The sequence below is a fragment of the Oncorhynchus keta genome, unplaced genomic scaffold (assembly GCF_023373465.1).
Source record: "Oncorhynchus keta strain PuntledgeMale-10-30-2019 unplaced genomic scaffold, Oket_V2 Un_contig_23564_pilon_pilon, whole genome shotgun sequence".
Classification (NCBI taxonomy): domain Eukaryota; kingdom Metazoa; phylum Chordata; class Actinopteri; order Salmoniformes; family Salmonidae; genus Oncorhynchus; species Oncorhynchus keta.
The window spans coordinates 66216-79295 of NW_026283448.1; the positions used below are offsets into that span (position 1 = coordinate 66216).

General features: G+C 42.1%; 2 protein-coding genes, 1 long non-coding RNA gene and 1 pseudogene across 5 annotated transcripts; 2 read left to right on the forward strand and 2 right to left on the reverse strand.

Annotated features, from left to right (window-relative positions):
- Positions 1-2301, forward strand: LOC118378739 (uncharacterized). The gene is made up of 3 exons (XR_004824492.2): positions 1-932; positions 1142-1225; positions 1847-2301. It is a non-coding gene; the product is annotated as an uncharacterized LOC118378739 (long non-coding RNA).
- Positions 2302-2539: 238 nt separating this feature from the next.
- On the reverse strand, positions 2540-4319 carry LOC118378736 (protein JTB-like). Its single transcript, XM_052505394.1, has 5 exons — positions 3970-4319; positions 3844-3884; positions 3660-3745; positions 3497-3576; positions 2540-3399 (listed from the first exon to the last, which is right to left on the reverse strand). Exons 1-5 carry the CDS (start codon positions 4026-4028, stop codon positions 3243-3245), a joined length of 423 nt encoding a protein of 140 aa, XP_052361354.1. The 5' UTR covers positions 4029-4319; the 3' UTR covers positions 2540-3242.
- Positions 4320-4427: 108 nt separating this feature from the next.
- LOC118378737 (chromatin target of PRMT1 protein-like) lies at positions 4428-8207 on the reverse strand. 3 transcript variants are annotated; one of them, XM_052505391.1, is made up of 6 exons: positions 8045-8207; positions 7661-7745; positions 6626-6773; positions 5712-5886; positions 5492-5632; positions 4428-5411 (listed from the first exon to the last, which is right to left on the reverse strand). In XM_052505391.1, exons 2-6 carry the CDS (start codon positions 7741-7743, stop codon positions 5227-5229), a joined length of 732 nt encoding a protein of 243 aa, XP_052361351.1. In that variant the 5' UTR covers positions 7744-7745; positions 8045-8207; the 3' UTR covers positions 4428-5226. The 3 variants fall into 3 exon arrangements, with proteins under 3 accessions (XP_052361351.1, XP_052361352.1, XP_052361353.1); XM_052505392.1 differs by having other exon boundaries at positions 7661-7756; positions 8045-8175; XM_052505393.1 differs by lacking the exons at positions 7661-7745; positions 8045-8207 and adding an exon at positions 6864-7303.
- A 1252-nt stretch (positions 8208-9459) lies between these two features.
- The window catches only part of LOC118378740 (SNF-related serine/threonine-protein kinase-like), a 70070-nt pseudogene continuing 66449 nt past the window's right edge, over positions 9460-13080 (forward strand).

The window sequence follows — 13080 nt, forward strand, 5'->3', positions numbered from 1 at the left end:
GGGGGACTCAAGGAAGAGAATGGGCCGATGTGGGGGACTCAAGGAAGAGAATGGGCCGATGTGGGGGACTCAAGGAAGAGAATGGGCCGATGTGGGGGACTCAAGGAAGAGAATGGGCCGGTGTGGGGGACTCAAGGAAGAGAATGGGCCGATGTGGGGGACTCAAGGAAGAGAATGGGCCGATGTGGGGGACTCAAGGAAAAGAATGGGCCAGTGTGTTAGAAATTCCAGGGCCGATTTTTGGTCCCAATCTGCCCCTGGCCTGCAGCAATAATAAGGTGATATACTATATTTAGTGGGACGAATGCAAGGCATCTCATTCACAAAATTGTGCCACTTTCCCACGGTCACAGCGGGGTTGGACCACAAAGAGCCAAAAGGTCTCTGTCAACACGTTTAAAAACATGCCTTTCAGCTCACATGTATGCTTATTCATCATTAGGAGTCTACCTTTGGGAAATCCATGCAATCCAATTAACTCAAACAACTAAGACACAGAATGAAAACAAACATGTTGTCCTCGCATCTTCCTCGTGGTATGTTTCTGTAGCCTACTAGTCTTCTATATGGGATTAATGACATAAAGGGACGTGTGTGTGACTTCTTTATTAGATGGGTGTCTGATAAAGGAGCTAAACCCAGATGACTAAATCAACCCAGGGGTTTCTGTTCAGCACCTTGGACAGCACCTTCCACTACAAGCGCAGTACATCGGTTATCTGCCTCTCTCTTGACCGAACAGTAGATTTTCCGTTCTGCCTAGCCCTAGGTGGAAAACACAACAATTACAAACAGACATGGCAAAATCAGCAGCTATCTTGCTGGTGTTCATTTCCTTTTTGTACATCCTATCTCAATCAGCCCATGTGGTTGCAGGATGGACAGACGAAAGGCTACCAAAGGCTGAAGTTATAGAGGACTCTAGGGAACTGGTGAGTAACCTGCTATAGTAATAAGTATTAATTGAGGTTACGATACAATTAAAGAATGCTATTGACACTATTTGATCATATAGGCCAAATGTACTGTATATTCATAGTGAGTCATTGCAATTAACCACTAAACATGGTCTATTGTGAGGCAACAGATTTGATGTAGGGCCATTTGAATACAGAAGGATTTTTCTCTGTGTGTGTTGCAGCTGGGTGTCCTTCATAACGTCCTGGAGAAACTCCAAAACAGAAGAATGGCTGTGTGGGAAAGAAGACAAAGCCACCTTCCTAGTGTAAGCAAGCTATTTCAGACACTACAGGTGAATAGTTGAATAGGTGATCGATTTCCCAAATGTGTGGGTCAGACCCACTGGTGGGTTGTGGGTGGCACCTTTTGGATTGCGGGTCAAGACTACATTCTTGCTAGAGCATGTTCTGGGGAAATAAATAAACACTCCAAAAGCTTATGCTGTGTCCTTTTTTGAAGACGACTGAAAGCTACTAAAGAAACAAAGTCTCAAAGGATTCTATTCAGAACTGATTGAGATTATACACAGCCTTTTGAGTAACTAATGGGTACATTTAACCCCACGAATAGATGGAGTTTTCCCACTGAATGAATACTATTCTGTAGAAAAAACTATAAAATGAGGAATAAAACAGAAATGTAACAAACAGACGGAACTTTGAGCTTTGTTTGTTATGCAGTTCATAGAAAGATTTGTGCGGTTGCAAAAGCCTGCAAAAGACAGACCATCTTGTAGGCTGCCAACAAGGATTGTGATGGGAAAAGTACTGTCTTATGGCGACATCTAGTGGTCAAGGTACTTAAAAGTACTGTCAACTTTTCCTTCCTTGTGAATATCTCATTTGTAAAATTCTACCATAACATTTTTGTTCTATTTTCTTTCCAGTGTATTGTCGGTGACTACTGCACAGTGAAGAAGGGACCACGGTACGGCCAACTATGTGACTGTCCAAGAGGATCAAAGTGCAACCTCTTCTTCCTCAAGTGTTTGTGATTTATTTTTGTTATGGTATTAGTTCATTTATTTCTGTCTGAAATATAGTAGGATTTTGAACTTTCGCTTCGCTAACTTCTAATATATATCCTTCTTCTGACCTGTTCCATCCATGAGTTCTTTAATTTGCCTCTCATTCTACCATTCTGGTTGTTGTGCATTCAGCACAGATATGAAGGTAAGCTCTGTAAATATGAAAAAAATAGGCTCTTTTTTAAATAAAAACATTGATTAATAAAACTCTCCAATTCCTTTCACAACTTAAGCAGAAAAAAAGCAGAACTATATTTACTAACAAAAAGCTACATTGTGCACATCAATAAAAATAAACTGTTAGGGTGTCATAAATAGAAAGTGCAATAAACTGTACAATTTGCTACACACTTACAGTAATGTAATAATTAGGAATAGTGTTAACAGTGCTGTAAAATACATAAATACTGTAAGAAATCAGAGGAAACATGGTTTTGCAAATAGTGTGTAACCAAAATTGAAAAGGCACTCACACATCTGAGCTATCTTTGTTGCAGGTGCCTGGTAACAGATTAATAAGATCAGAAAAATTAAGAAACCAGCACACTGCTCTTGATAGTGTCACTGCTCTTTATTAAGCTAGTGTGTAACCAAAAGGAAACGCCTGTCAAACGACACTATAAATACATAGATATGTATAGTTTAGACAGACCTGAATTTCACACAAACGTGATTGACCAATCATTGGTAAATACACCGTAAGCACATTGATCACAGACCAAAAAATGTAATCATTAAATGTAGCTGGTAAAACCCATTTTTCAGAAATCAATCTTTGAAGGAAAATAGGGTACATAATCAAAAATAACACATAGGCCTAGATATTTGTAGTATTCGTCTCTCTGGCTGGACCAACTCAGTTATTATGGTGACAAGCAGACAATGTGAGACAATGTCAGGAAGTGAGACCAAGTTGACATGTTCAAATCCCCAAAACTGACACATGGAATAGTTAGGCAGGACTAAACTCTAATCACAGACACAGAAAAGATATCAACTATGACAACATAAAGACATGCTGTGCCGCAATATTATTAACTATACTGCAGTAATGACTTGGAACATATTGTAAGATTAGTTCAAACCAATAACTATTGTGCAGTGTATGGGTCATACTTACACATAGACATTTCACAAATAAGGCCACAACAAAACATGGGATCAAAATGGAAATAGTGATACCAATGTGCAAGTTCTGCCATTCAAGTCCTTCAAACATTTGATTGGTCAAGCGCCAGACAACAGCACCCAGTCTCTATATGGACAGGATCTGCCTGCGGACCTTTTCAGAAGCCAGGTGGTCCAGGGTTCTCTGACGAGCTATAACCACCAGGAACAAGACTACCGTCAGGCACATCATGATCCCCTCAAACCTCCAGAATAGGCGCTCATCAACCCAAGAGGAACGGCAGCTGAGAAAAGAGAAATTGTAGTCGGACCTGAATTGGCGGCTGCATCAATTTAGGAAAATACTATAATAAAAATATACAAAAAAAGGAGGTAGGCTACCTCTTGTATTCAACTTTGCTGGTTTTTGAACAGTTGATCTTTTCTATGAATCCAGTTCGGGCGCAAGGTGCCCATGATTTCTAGAGACAGACACGTGAGGGGATGCCATAATTAAGATCAGTATTACGGTGTTCAAGAAAATAGGAATTATTTTAACCCTCACCATCTGAAAGGGGTTGCACCTTGCACACTCTGTCAAAATCGAAAACTCATCCTCTTGCCAGCAATGAAGGGATGTTGTGCTTATCGCTACAAAATAAAGAGATTACAATAGCTAGAAACATCAATTTTAGGGTCTACAGCTACCCGATCTGTATTTAAGTGTTATTTAACTAGCTAGGGTCTACCTGTAGTAGAGTATTCCTCTCCTGAAATAGCACCATGGACACTAGAAGAAAATGAATGGTTTGGTTTATACATTCACAAGAGTCAGAGGTTTGACGAGAGCTCAGTCAGTGACACAGCACACTCACCTAATTGACGCAGGTACTACCAGGAGCAGTGTTAAGATCGAGAACTCGAGAACGCTCATTGTGCTGGTAAGGGGGGCACGAACTCTAGACTGTCAGTAACTTCTAATGAGATAGCTAAATAACCTAGCTTCTGTAACGTTTGGCTTCTAGCTAGCTACATATTAGCTAAGGTTAGTTATCGGTTGAGTTCCAGAAGTATATTTACAGCAGCTAACCCACTACGGAATACTCAAGTGTCCCTTTAAGCATCTTTAAATGTTAGTTATTCCATTATAAAATGTTTTGTCTTGGCAGAATTGTAGCCATCTTGAATTCTCGAAGTTCCTCCCATGTCACCTGACTTGAGTAACATGTTTGAAGTGCTCTCCCCAGCCCTAGCGGTGACAAGGCATTTACGTGCGTTGGTAACTTTCTGGCTCATGTCTATGCTGCGAGTGACAATTACATGTATACTGAAGGTCAATAATGAACTGCCGCCATGTCATGATAATGTTTATATCATTGGTAGCAACAGCTTTAAATATTTTTATTAAAACAATGTTGAGCATATCAAAACGCTAAAGAATATTTGTAACAGTTGGGCCATTCATTCTCAAAAAAACATTCTCTGACAGGAACTGGTTGGATAACTAACTAGTCCTCTTGCCACCATTTGTAGTAATTTCTCTCAGCTAAACTAAAATCAACATTTCTATATAAATTCACAATGCAGCCAAACCTGTCTAGCTGAGGTACATACAATACAGTATGTCACAAATAAATGACACAAAATAAAAAAATAAACTCCGTTTTGAAAGTAACATAACATTGTAGCAAACACATGACATCTATTGTGTGAAGTGTCTTAGACAAACCCACAATGTACCTGAGCAAAGAGAATTGGTTGGTTTGTGATTTTACTGAACAAGTAATTATTTTCTTAGACAAGTCCTGCAGACCTTCATACTTCTTTCTTAAGCAAGGTTTTAGCCCACCCTGCTCAGCACTGAGCTAAGCTTATAAATGATGAAAAGAACATAACAGTTCAAGTATGACTCTAGAGAGCTCACATTCAGCCACATAACACAGGCTTCTGGGCTTGTGTGTACCACCACATATTTGTTCACAAATAGTGCTTCTAACAATAGTTCTGACTAAGCCAGAGACCCTGGTTGTCACATCCATCTGTTTCCAGTGAGGGGTAGTTCTACTAATGAATCACCCCTGGACAGCCTCAGTGCATTTGTTGATGCTGCCTACCCATCTTCCAGCAGGGTTCTACTCCATGTAGTCGGAGTCTGCCATGGCCATGTAGGAATCCAGCTCTGCGTCTAGGTGGCTCTTGGTCATTGACATGTAGTTGTCTAGTTGGTTGTCCAGCTCCTCTTTGGTGGGGATTTTTTCAGGTTTGCCCATGCCTCGGAACCATCCCCGGCCCCGCAGGCCCAGACCCGCTCCTCTGCCTGGTAGGGATGACAAGATATGAGCGAGGGCAGTGGAAGAAGGGAGGGCAGAGTACACAAAGTTAAGAGAGTACTCTCACCTCTTCCTCTCAGGCCCAGTTCATTCCTGGCGCCGCAGCGAACCAGCACTCCAGCATCGTTCAGCTGGCCACCTTGCAACCTCAAGTCCTGACGAAACATATGCTTAGTCACCCCTTCCCGGGCACGCATCGGATTCACACCTGAATGAGGATGGGATACAAAGTTAAACTGGCTCAAACTGGCTCCAACTGTGCTACAGTTGAAAAACAGTACACCCACCTCTGAAAGCATAGCCACCTCTGAAAAAGCCCCTTCTGTTTCCACACACTCCGAAACCTCCTCGATGCATTCCTCGCAGTCCCCTTACAGCAAATCCTTGGCTTCTGGTGGCCCCCCGCATCAGGGTCCCCACGGGCCGACCTAGCCTTGCCAGAACATCGCCCTGCTTCAGGCTCTGTGGGACATTGGAACGTACCAACAGAGTTTGGGTGTATTCCATTTCAATTCAATAGATGAACTGAAAGTCAAGACATGACATGCCCAGGAGGTGGCACCATTGGTTTCAAAATTCAAATGAACTTTTCAATGCTTCTAATCTAGTCCACTTCTTAATTTCTCTGATGAAAAAGGAAAATAAATAGTGATACTGGGGTAGTACTGATCTGGGGTGCGTTCAGCTTTTAATTCAATGGAAACGACAAGTTGAAGAACAGTGTGATTATGATGGCGCAGAGGGAGATAACTCTACAGACATGTACATATTACCTCAATTAACCGGTACACCCCCTGTATATAGTCTGTTATTTTATTGCTGCTCTTTAAATTACTTGTTACTTTTATTTCTGATTCTATTTTTAAATAATTAAACTGCATTGTTGGTTAGGAGTTCGTAAGTAAGCATTTCACTGTAAGGTCTACACCGGTTGTATTCAGCGCATGTGACTGATACAATCAAATCCAATTGTATGGTCAGATGGTATGGTGTGTGCTGCACACGTTTAGTGATTTCAAAATGGCCACACCCATATTGATCATGCCACACCCACCAAAGTGGTGCACACCATTTTGGGGAAACATGCCCTTCAGTACAAACTGTCATGGAATGTTGCACTGAACTGAATGCAGCCCTGGACTAGTGACACTTAATCTAACTAACCTAGAGAGGTTGAAAAGTGGATGGTTAGTTCCCTCACCTTGGGCTGCAGGGCAGCCTGCACAGAGGTCCTGTTCTCCATCTGCAGAGCCAGTCTCCTGTTGCGGACACTGGCCACTTGCTGCTGCTGCATGTTGACTGGTACAGCCACTGGCTCCAGCTGCTTGTTGTTCAGCATGGTGGTGAAGCTTGGAGGAGCAGGGGTTGAGGGATAAAGGAGGACAGGGGTGTTCAACTCATTCCATGGAGGGCCCAGTGTCAGCTGGCTTGTACCTTACCTTTGAAATGTCCAATTAAGACCTAGACAACCAGGTGAGGAGAGTTCCTAAATGATCAGTGACTTTACTTGATCAAGTACATGGGAGTGAACCTGCAGACACTTGGCCCTCAGTCGAATAGGGTGATATAGGATAGGAGATGGGAGGGTTTAAGAACCACAGGAGGCTGGCGGCGGTGTAATTGGGGAGAGCGGGCTTATGGTAATGACTGGAGTGACATTAGTGAAATGTTACTAAAATATAGCAAACACCTAGTTTCAAGGCATTTGATGCCATTCGCTCCGTTCCAGTCATTGTTATGAACCGTCCTCCCATCAGCAGACTCCTGTGTTAATTAAGAACATACTGCTTAGCATACTACTGTATCCATGTAGTTGCGTTCCCCTGCCCTTACTGCCTATACCAGGGGTGGGCAACTCCAGTCCAGGGCCTGATTGGTGTCACACTTTCTCCATCCCTAGCAAACACCGATTAAATCAAATGTAATTCTAAACTGAAGACCACGATTAGGTGAATATTGAAGTCAGGTGTGTTAGCTGGGGCAAAACTAACACCAATCAGGCCCTCCATATAAAATGCGCATGTGTACATGGGTGAAGTCCCCCAATTATCCAGCTGTAGCTAGTAGTCTAGCAAGCAGACCAGTTTGGCCTTGGACTCTGGATGTTGTATCAAGGGGGAAGAAAGACTGATAAGAGACAATACACTTAGTCATAACAGGGTTTGCAATGAGCAAGATATGGAGTACAGGAGGTGGCCTCTGCAAACTCATCACCACTGGCTAATGGTTGTCTCACCGATCGTTGAGGGAAGTCGTTGAGGTGCTTTTCAGCACGATTTTCTCTGTTGGTGAAGTCATTACGTCTGTTTGCTGATACATTCCTGTGGAGACACTCAATAGGGAGACCGATATTGCAATGGAACAAAAGCATAACTTTAGTTGGTAGTTATAGTGACAATCGAAGAATGACCTACTGTTAAAATAGGAAACTACCTTGTAACATAAGTTTCAAACAACGTTACTAGCTACTAACTAACTGTTCATTCGTTTGACATGCTGTCTTGGTCGGTAAACTTTTGCTAATTTGCTGCCATGTGAGATGGTAGCAAAACCTCAAACTAGATAAACCTACTAACTAGCTTTTAATCAAGTTGACCACACTAACGTTAGTCTTACTCACTTTAAAGAACAGCACTGGCAGATGGGGAAGATTCTAGCAAAAAAAATGGTTAGCCTCTCCCTCTTGACTGTCCACACCAAAGATGCACCTGCACACCATAAAAAAAGAAGTTATTCTCAACTAAGGAAAGCCTTAAGTTTCATGCTGTAGTTACCGCCCAAAATATAGACGCAATAATTCAATCAAACTCGCACATTGATTCGAACACATGCGGAAAACAACAAATGCACGTTTACAAATCAAGAACGGATGAAAAGTTGCATTTTTGCAGTATATAGATAATTAATTTGACTAAGCAGCAATGGAGCTACCGAATATATGTACAAACATGTGTGTGTAAAGTATCACATGTGCAGAAGGTACGGATGTATTATGCTATCGGGTAGAGCTGTCCAGAGAGTATGGTAATGAAGCGACTCCGTTCCCTATTTAGTGCAATTATTTTAACCAGAGAGCCATTTGTGACTCAAATTCAATCCATGTAGTAGTGTGTGCCCGAATAGCCTAGCTGAGAGAGACAGAGGTACAATTTACAAGAACTCCCCCCTTTTCCTGGTAAAGTACCTAATAAACTATCCACCTACTGCTATCTTAATATTCTGGCCTGGTGTATTTATTGTAAGTTCAACACTACCCTTCTGAGTTCCCATAAGGTAAATGCAACACATACTTGAAACAAATCATCCACTTTGTGTAGAGAGCAGATTATCTAAAACACCATTAGTCTATAAAACACAAGCTGTGGATTTTTTATATATAGTAATGAGAAAAAAGTGTCAATATACTCTTCTAAGCAAAGCCTAACTGGCTTTTGCGTAGCCTACCAAAAATAATACATTACAGTAAAAAAAAATGTCAGCCACTAGAGGGCAGCACAGTCTCATATTTAACAGTCATGGAAATCTACCGTTATTTGCGGTATTGTCAGATTTCTTTTGCAGAAATGTCACTGATCAAGAAATGTACAAGACAATGGTCATACGATGTGTATTAGATGTGTATGTTTGTATGCATGCTTGTTTTGGACTATAGCTAGCTATAACAAGGGCAGAATATCCAAGCCATACATACAGCCTCATGATGATGTTGGCTGTTGTGCTTTTTTTACTGGTTATTTTCATGAAATTTGAGGTCCATTATTGCGTTACTGTGCTCAGTATTGCTGTGTTTAACTAGTAATGTGTATTATTTCACATATTTCCATGGTGAAATACACTTATTATTGCGGACCTCTTCATTGGTATGGACCATTGTGGGATTCTTTCCAGTTTGCTACGTTTCTTTGACGTCGGAAATTAATGCGGCTGATGCCCAACCATAGAGAATGATAGAGGTCTAGTAGTGGCCAAAATGCTTTCTTAGCATGGGCAGCGCCATTGAGGGCTTCCACCACTTTAATGTAGTCTACTGGGTGGGACTTCTAACTTCATGGACGTGATTCCAACAGGGTCACCAGGAGGGATCAGTCAATCGTGAAGAGGAAACTGACTACTTTAAAATGGAGAGAGTCTCAATGGTGCTGCCCATGCTGTCACATACCCTACAATGGCACAGATACAAACATTAGTCTTCCATCTATCTCTATGCGCCCAACACATTTACGGCGCCGCCGCCGCAACCGTTTCTGGGAGGAGAATGATTTCGACGAGAGATGTAATTCAATCCCAGGAACGCTGCAATGCCTTGTTTCACTGATGAGGTTTGGGCATAGGCACCGTGTAAGTGTCATTGGTAATCGCAACAGAGGAAGATACAATTAGCTAATAATAAACTTTATCGGGGGTAGAACGAAGGACATTATTTATCATCCAGTGTACTAGCTAGCTGAAGATTTCGGCTTGATGTTTACTGTAGAGAGAGGTAAGTCCGACCAGCCGTTGTTAGCTTGCTAGCTTGTAGCTAGGGTTAGTTAGTTATCAGTATATTTGACGTTACGTTAGCTAAACTCACGTTAACCAACATTCGTTCATACAATTATTTGAGGAAATTACAATTAAATCGGCGCCGCAAGATGAGTTTATCCAACGTCAAAATGTGTTGTTACCCAGTAATACCTAGCTAGTTAAGTAACTAACGTTTGCTAGCTACTGTTGTTAGATAGCTAACGCGTTACTCGGTGAATGAACGATGCACTAGTACGGTAACGTAGCTAACACAGGCCTATCAAGCTGTTTCTCTGTCTCATGTGATGGAAGCTTACGCGTTAGCTAACTAGCCAACTGCTTTCATGGACTAACTTAAACATTAGCTAGCCAAGTATAATAGTTAACTAACTTTTAGCCACTTGAAATTGGCTAACTAGCTAGCTAAGTTAGTGAGCTAGCTACTGTACTGTATCTTGTCATGACAACCAAATCACCTGACCTGATCCCATTTAGCAATTGTGTGGTAGTTAAAATAATATTACATAACAATTCTTTCCTATATGTAACTAGTAGTCATGTTCCCTGTATGCATATGCATTAGTAGTACAGTATTGGCTTCAATTCATAGCTTCATTGTAGCTAGCTAGGTATTTAGTAATGTGTGGCGTATGTTATGGCTACATTTTCAAGAAGGAAATACTGTAGCGTCCATTGATTATGAATGATGGAACGTCTTTGACTATAATAACCCACGAGGGTTTAATGGCTACATTAACTAAATCCTACCAGTTGCACCTGCAAATAAGCTCAACACAATTCTCCTGTCAGTCCAAATTCCTTGCATCTTTGAAACTCAGTGGGTCTGTAAGGCTAAACGTTACATATATTAAATCAACCTTTTTGTAAGTTAATTTGATGTTTTTCTTCGAGCTTCACTGCTAGACCCTTGGCTTTGTTTTTGTTGAACAACAGAAACTCAGGGGTGTAATCATTACTCCAAACAGTCACAAAACGTTCTGTTTTGCAATGAAAACTAGCGTTTCTACTGGACAGATCTACTGGACAGGTAGGGCCCTAACTGTTTGCTGAACCTTCCCAATAGAAATGGTCATTTCTGTTGCAAAACAGAATGTTTGTCAACTGTTTGAAGTAATGATCACACCCCAGTACAAATCTGTGAGATGTTCCGCAATGAAGGTTTGAGTCAGGCGGTAGGCCTCATTTCCTTCAAGTCACTTAAGTTTTGTTCTGTTGATATTCTGATGTAATTTTCTCTCATTTTTACTCATAGGAAGTGGACATCATGGGCACGAAATTAACATCCAACGTGTTGAAGTAAAGTGGACCCACGAAACTGCTTAAAACCCATCCCCAGCCATGGCAGGCTTCAAGCGAGGGTATGATGGCAAGATTGCAGGGCTCTATGACCTGGACAAGACGCTGGGCCGGGGCCACTTCGCCGTGGTCAAACTGGCGCGCCACGTCTTCACGGGGGAGAAGGTGGCGGTCAAGGTCATCGACAAGACCAAGTTGGACACAGTTGCCACGGGTCACCTGTTCCAGGAAGTGCGTTGTATGAAGCTGGTACAGCACCCCAACATTGTCCGGCTCTACGAAGTCATCGACACGCAGACCAAGCTCTACCTGATCCTGGAGCTGGGCGACGGAGGAGACATGTTCGATTACATCATGAAGCACGAGGAGGGCCTCAGCGAGGAGCTGGCCAAGAAGTACTTTGCCCAGATCGTCCATGCCATCTCCTACTGCCACCGGCTGCATGTGGTGCACCGTGACCTCAAGCCGGAGAATGTGGTGTTCTTTGAGAAGCAGGGAGTGGTGAAGCTCACTGACTTTGGCTTCAGCAACAAGTTTCAGCCAGGGAAGAAGCTCACCACTAGCTGTGGCTCGCTGGCCTACTCTGCCCCAGAGATCCTGCTGGGAGATGAGTACGATGCTCCGGCCGTAGGTAAGACATCTAAGCTTGTAGGCCTGGATAGTAGGCTGGATACATTAGATGGATGACATTTGACGCTGTCTGCCGTATATTTTTTCCGATTTAACCTTTATTTAACTAGTCAAGTCAGTTAAGAACAAATTCTTATTTACAATGATGGCCTAAGAACATTGGGTTAACTGCCTTGTTCAGGAGTACAATGACAGAATTTTACCATGTCAACTTAGGGATTCGGTCTAGCAACCTTTCGGTTACTGGCCCAACGCTCTAACCACTAGGCTATCTGTTGCCCCAGATAGCCTATCTCTTAGAGTCATAGTTTGATTGTATTGACCTGGGCTGGCTGTAATCTTTGGCACTTAGTCTAATAGGCATGTGTTGAAAACCCTTCAAGGTAATGGCCTCATATCAGCAAGCTCACAACCCTGTGTAATGGGGCCATGGTGATTCTGTGAGATTGTTGCATGGACTTGAGGGCTAAGGGTCGCAGAGTCTAAAAAAAAATGGAGTTGTATGCTGACCTTTAACATTGCCTTACTGTAGCCTAGAAAGCATTACTTATATGTATGTATGACGGTTTAGTCTGGTTTTGAACTTACAATTTCAGAAGTGCAAGGTTATGTTGTAGCTAGGGAAGCAAGTTACTGCTATGTGTTGCTATGATACACAAGGCCAGTTCTCCTGGTGTTGGTGCCTAGAGTGTTTCATTGCACTTAATTAACTGGCTCATTGATTTCCTGTGTGGACTGACTGACTGTAGTGCATGCAGCAGCAGCACTGACTTCTCCTATAACCTCCTGTGTGCCAAACCAGGCATTTACATATCAGATCATTTGTAAGTTGATTACTTCTATTCTATGATACAACCTATTTCTTTAACATTTCACTGTCCCAGACATTTGAAAGGAGAGTCTGCAATACTCCAATGTTATAAACATGCACATCTCTAAATATAGGCCCTAGGCATGATAATGTCTTTCGATAAGCATTTGTGTTAGCCATTATTGCTTCCCCTATTTGACTATGCCTGTCACACTTGTAGGGTGTAACTGTAACCTGAGGAAACTGTGGTCACTCTCTCTCACATACACACACTGTTTATTTGCAAAGAATGACAGAGCATCTTACAGTAATAGGTCTGGGGCTGTGTGCAGCCTGTGTTGTGTTGTAATTGTCATGGTTGTGCATCAGATGAAGGTCTCTAGAGAGGAGAAGAG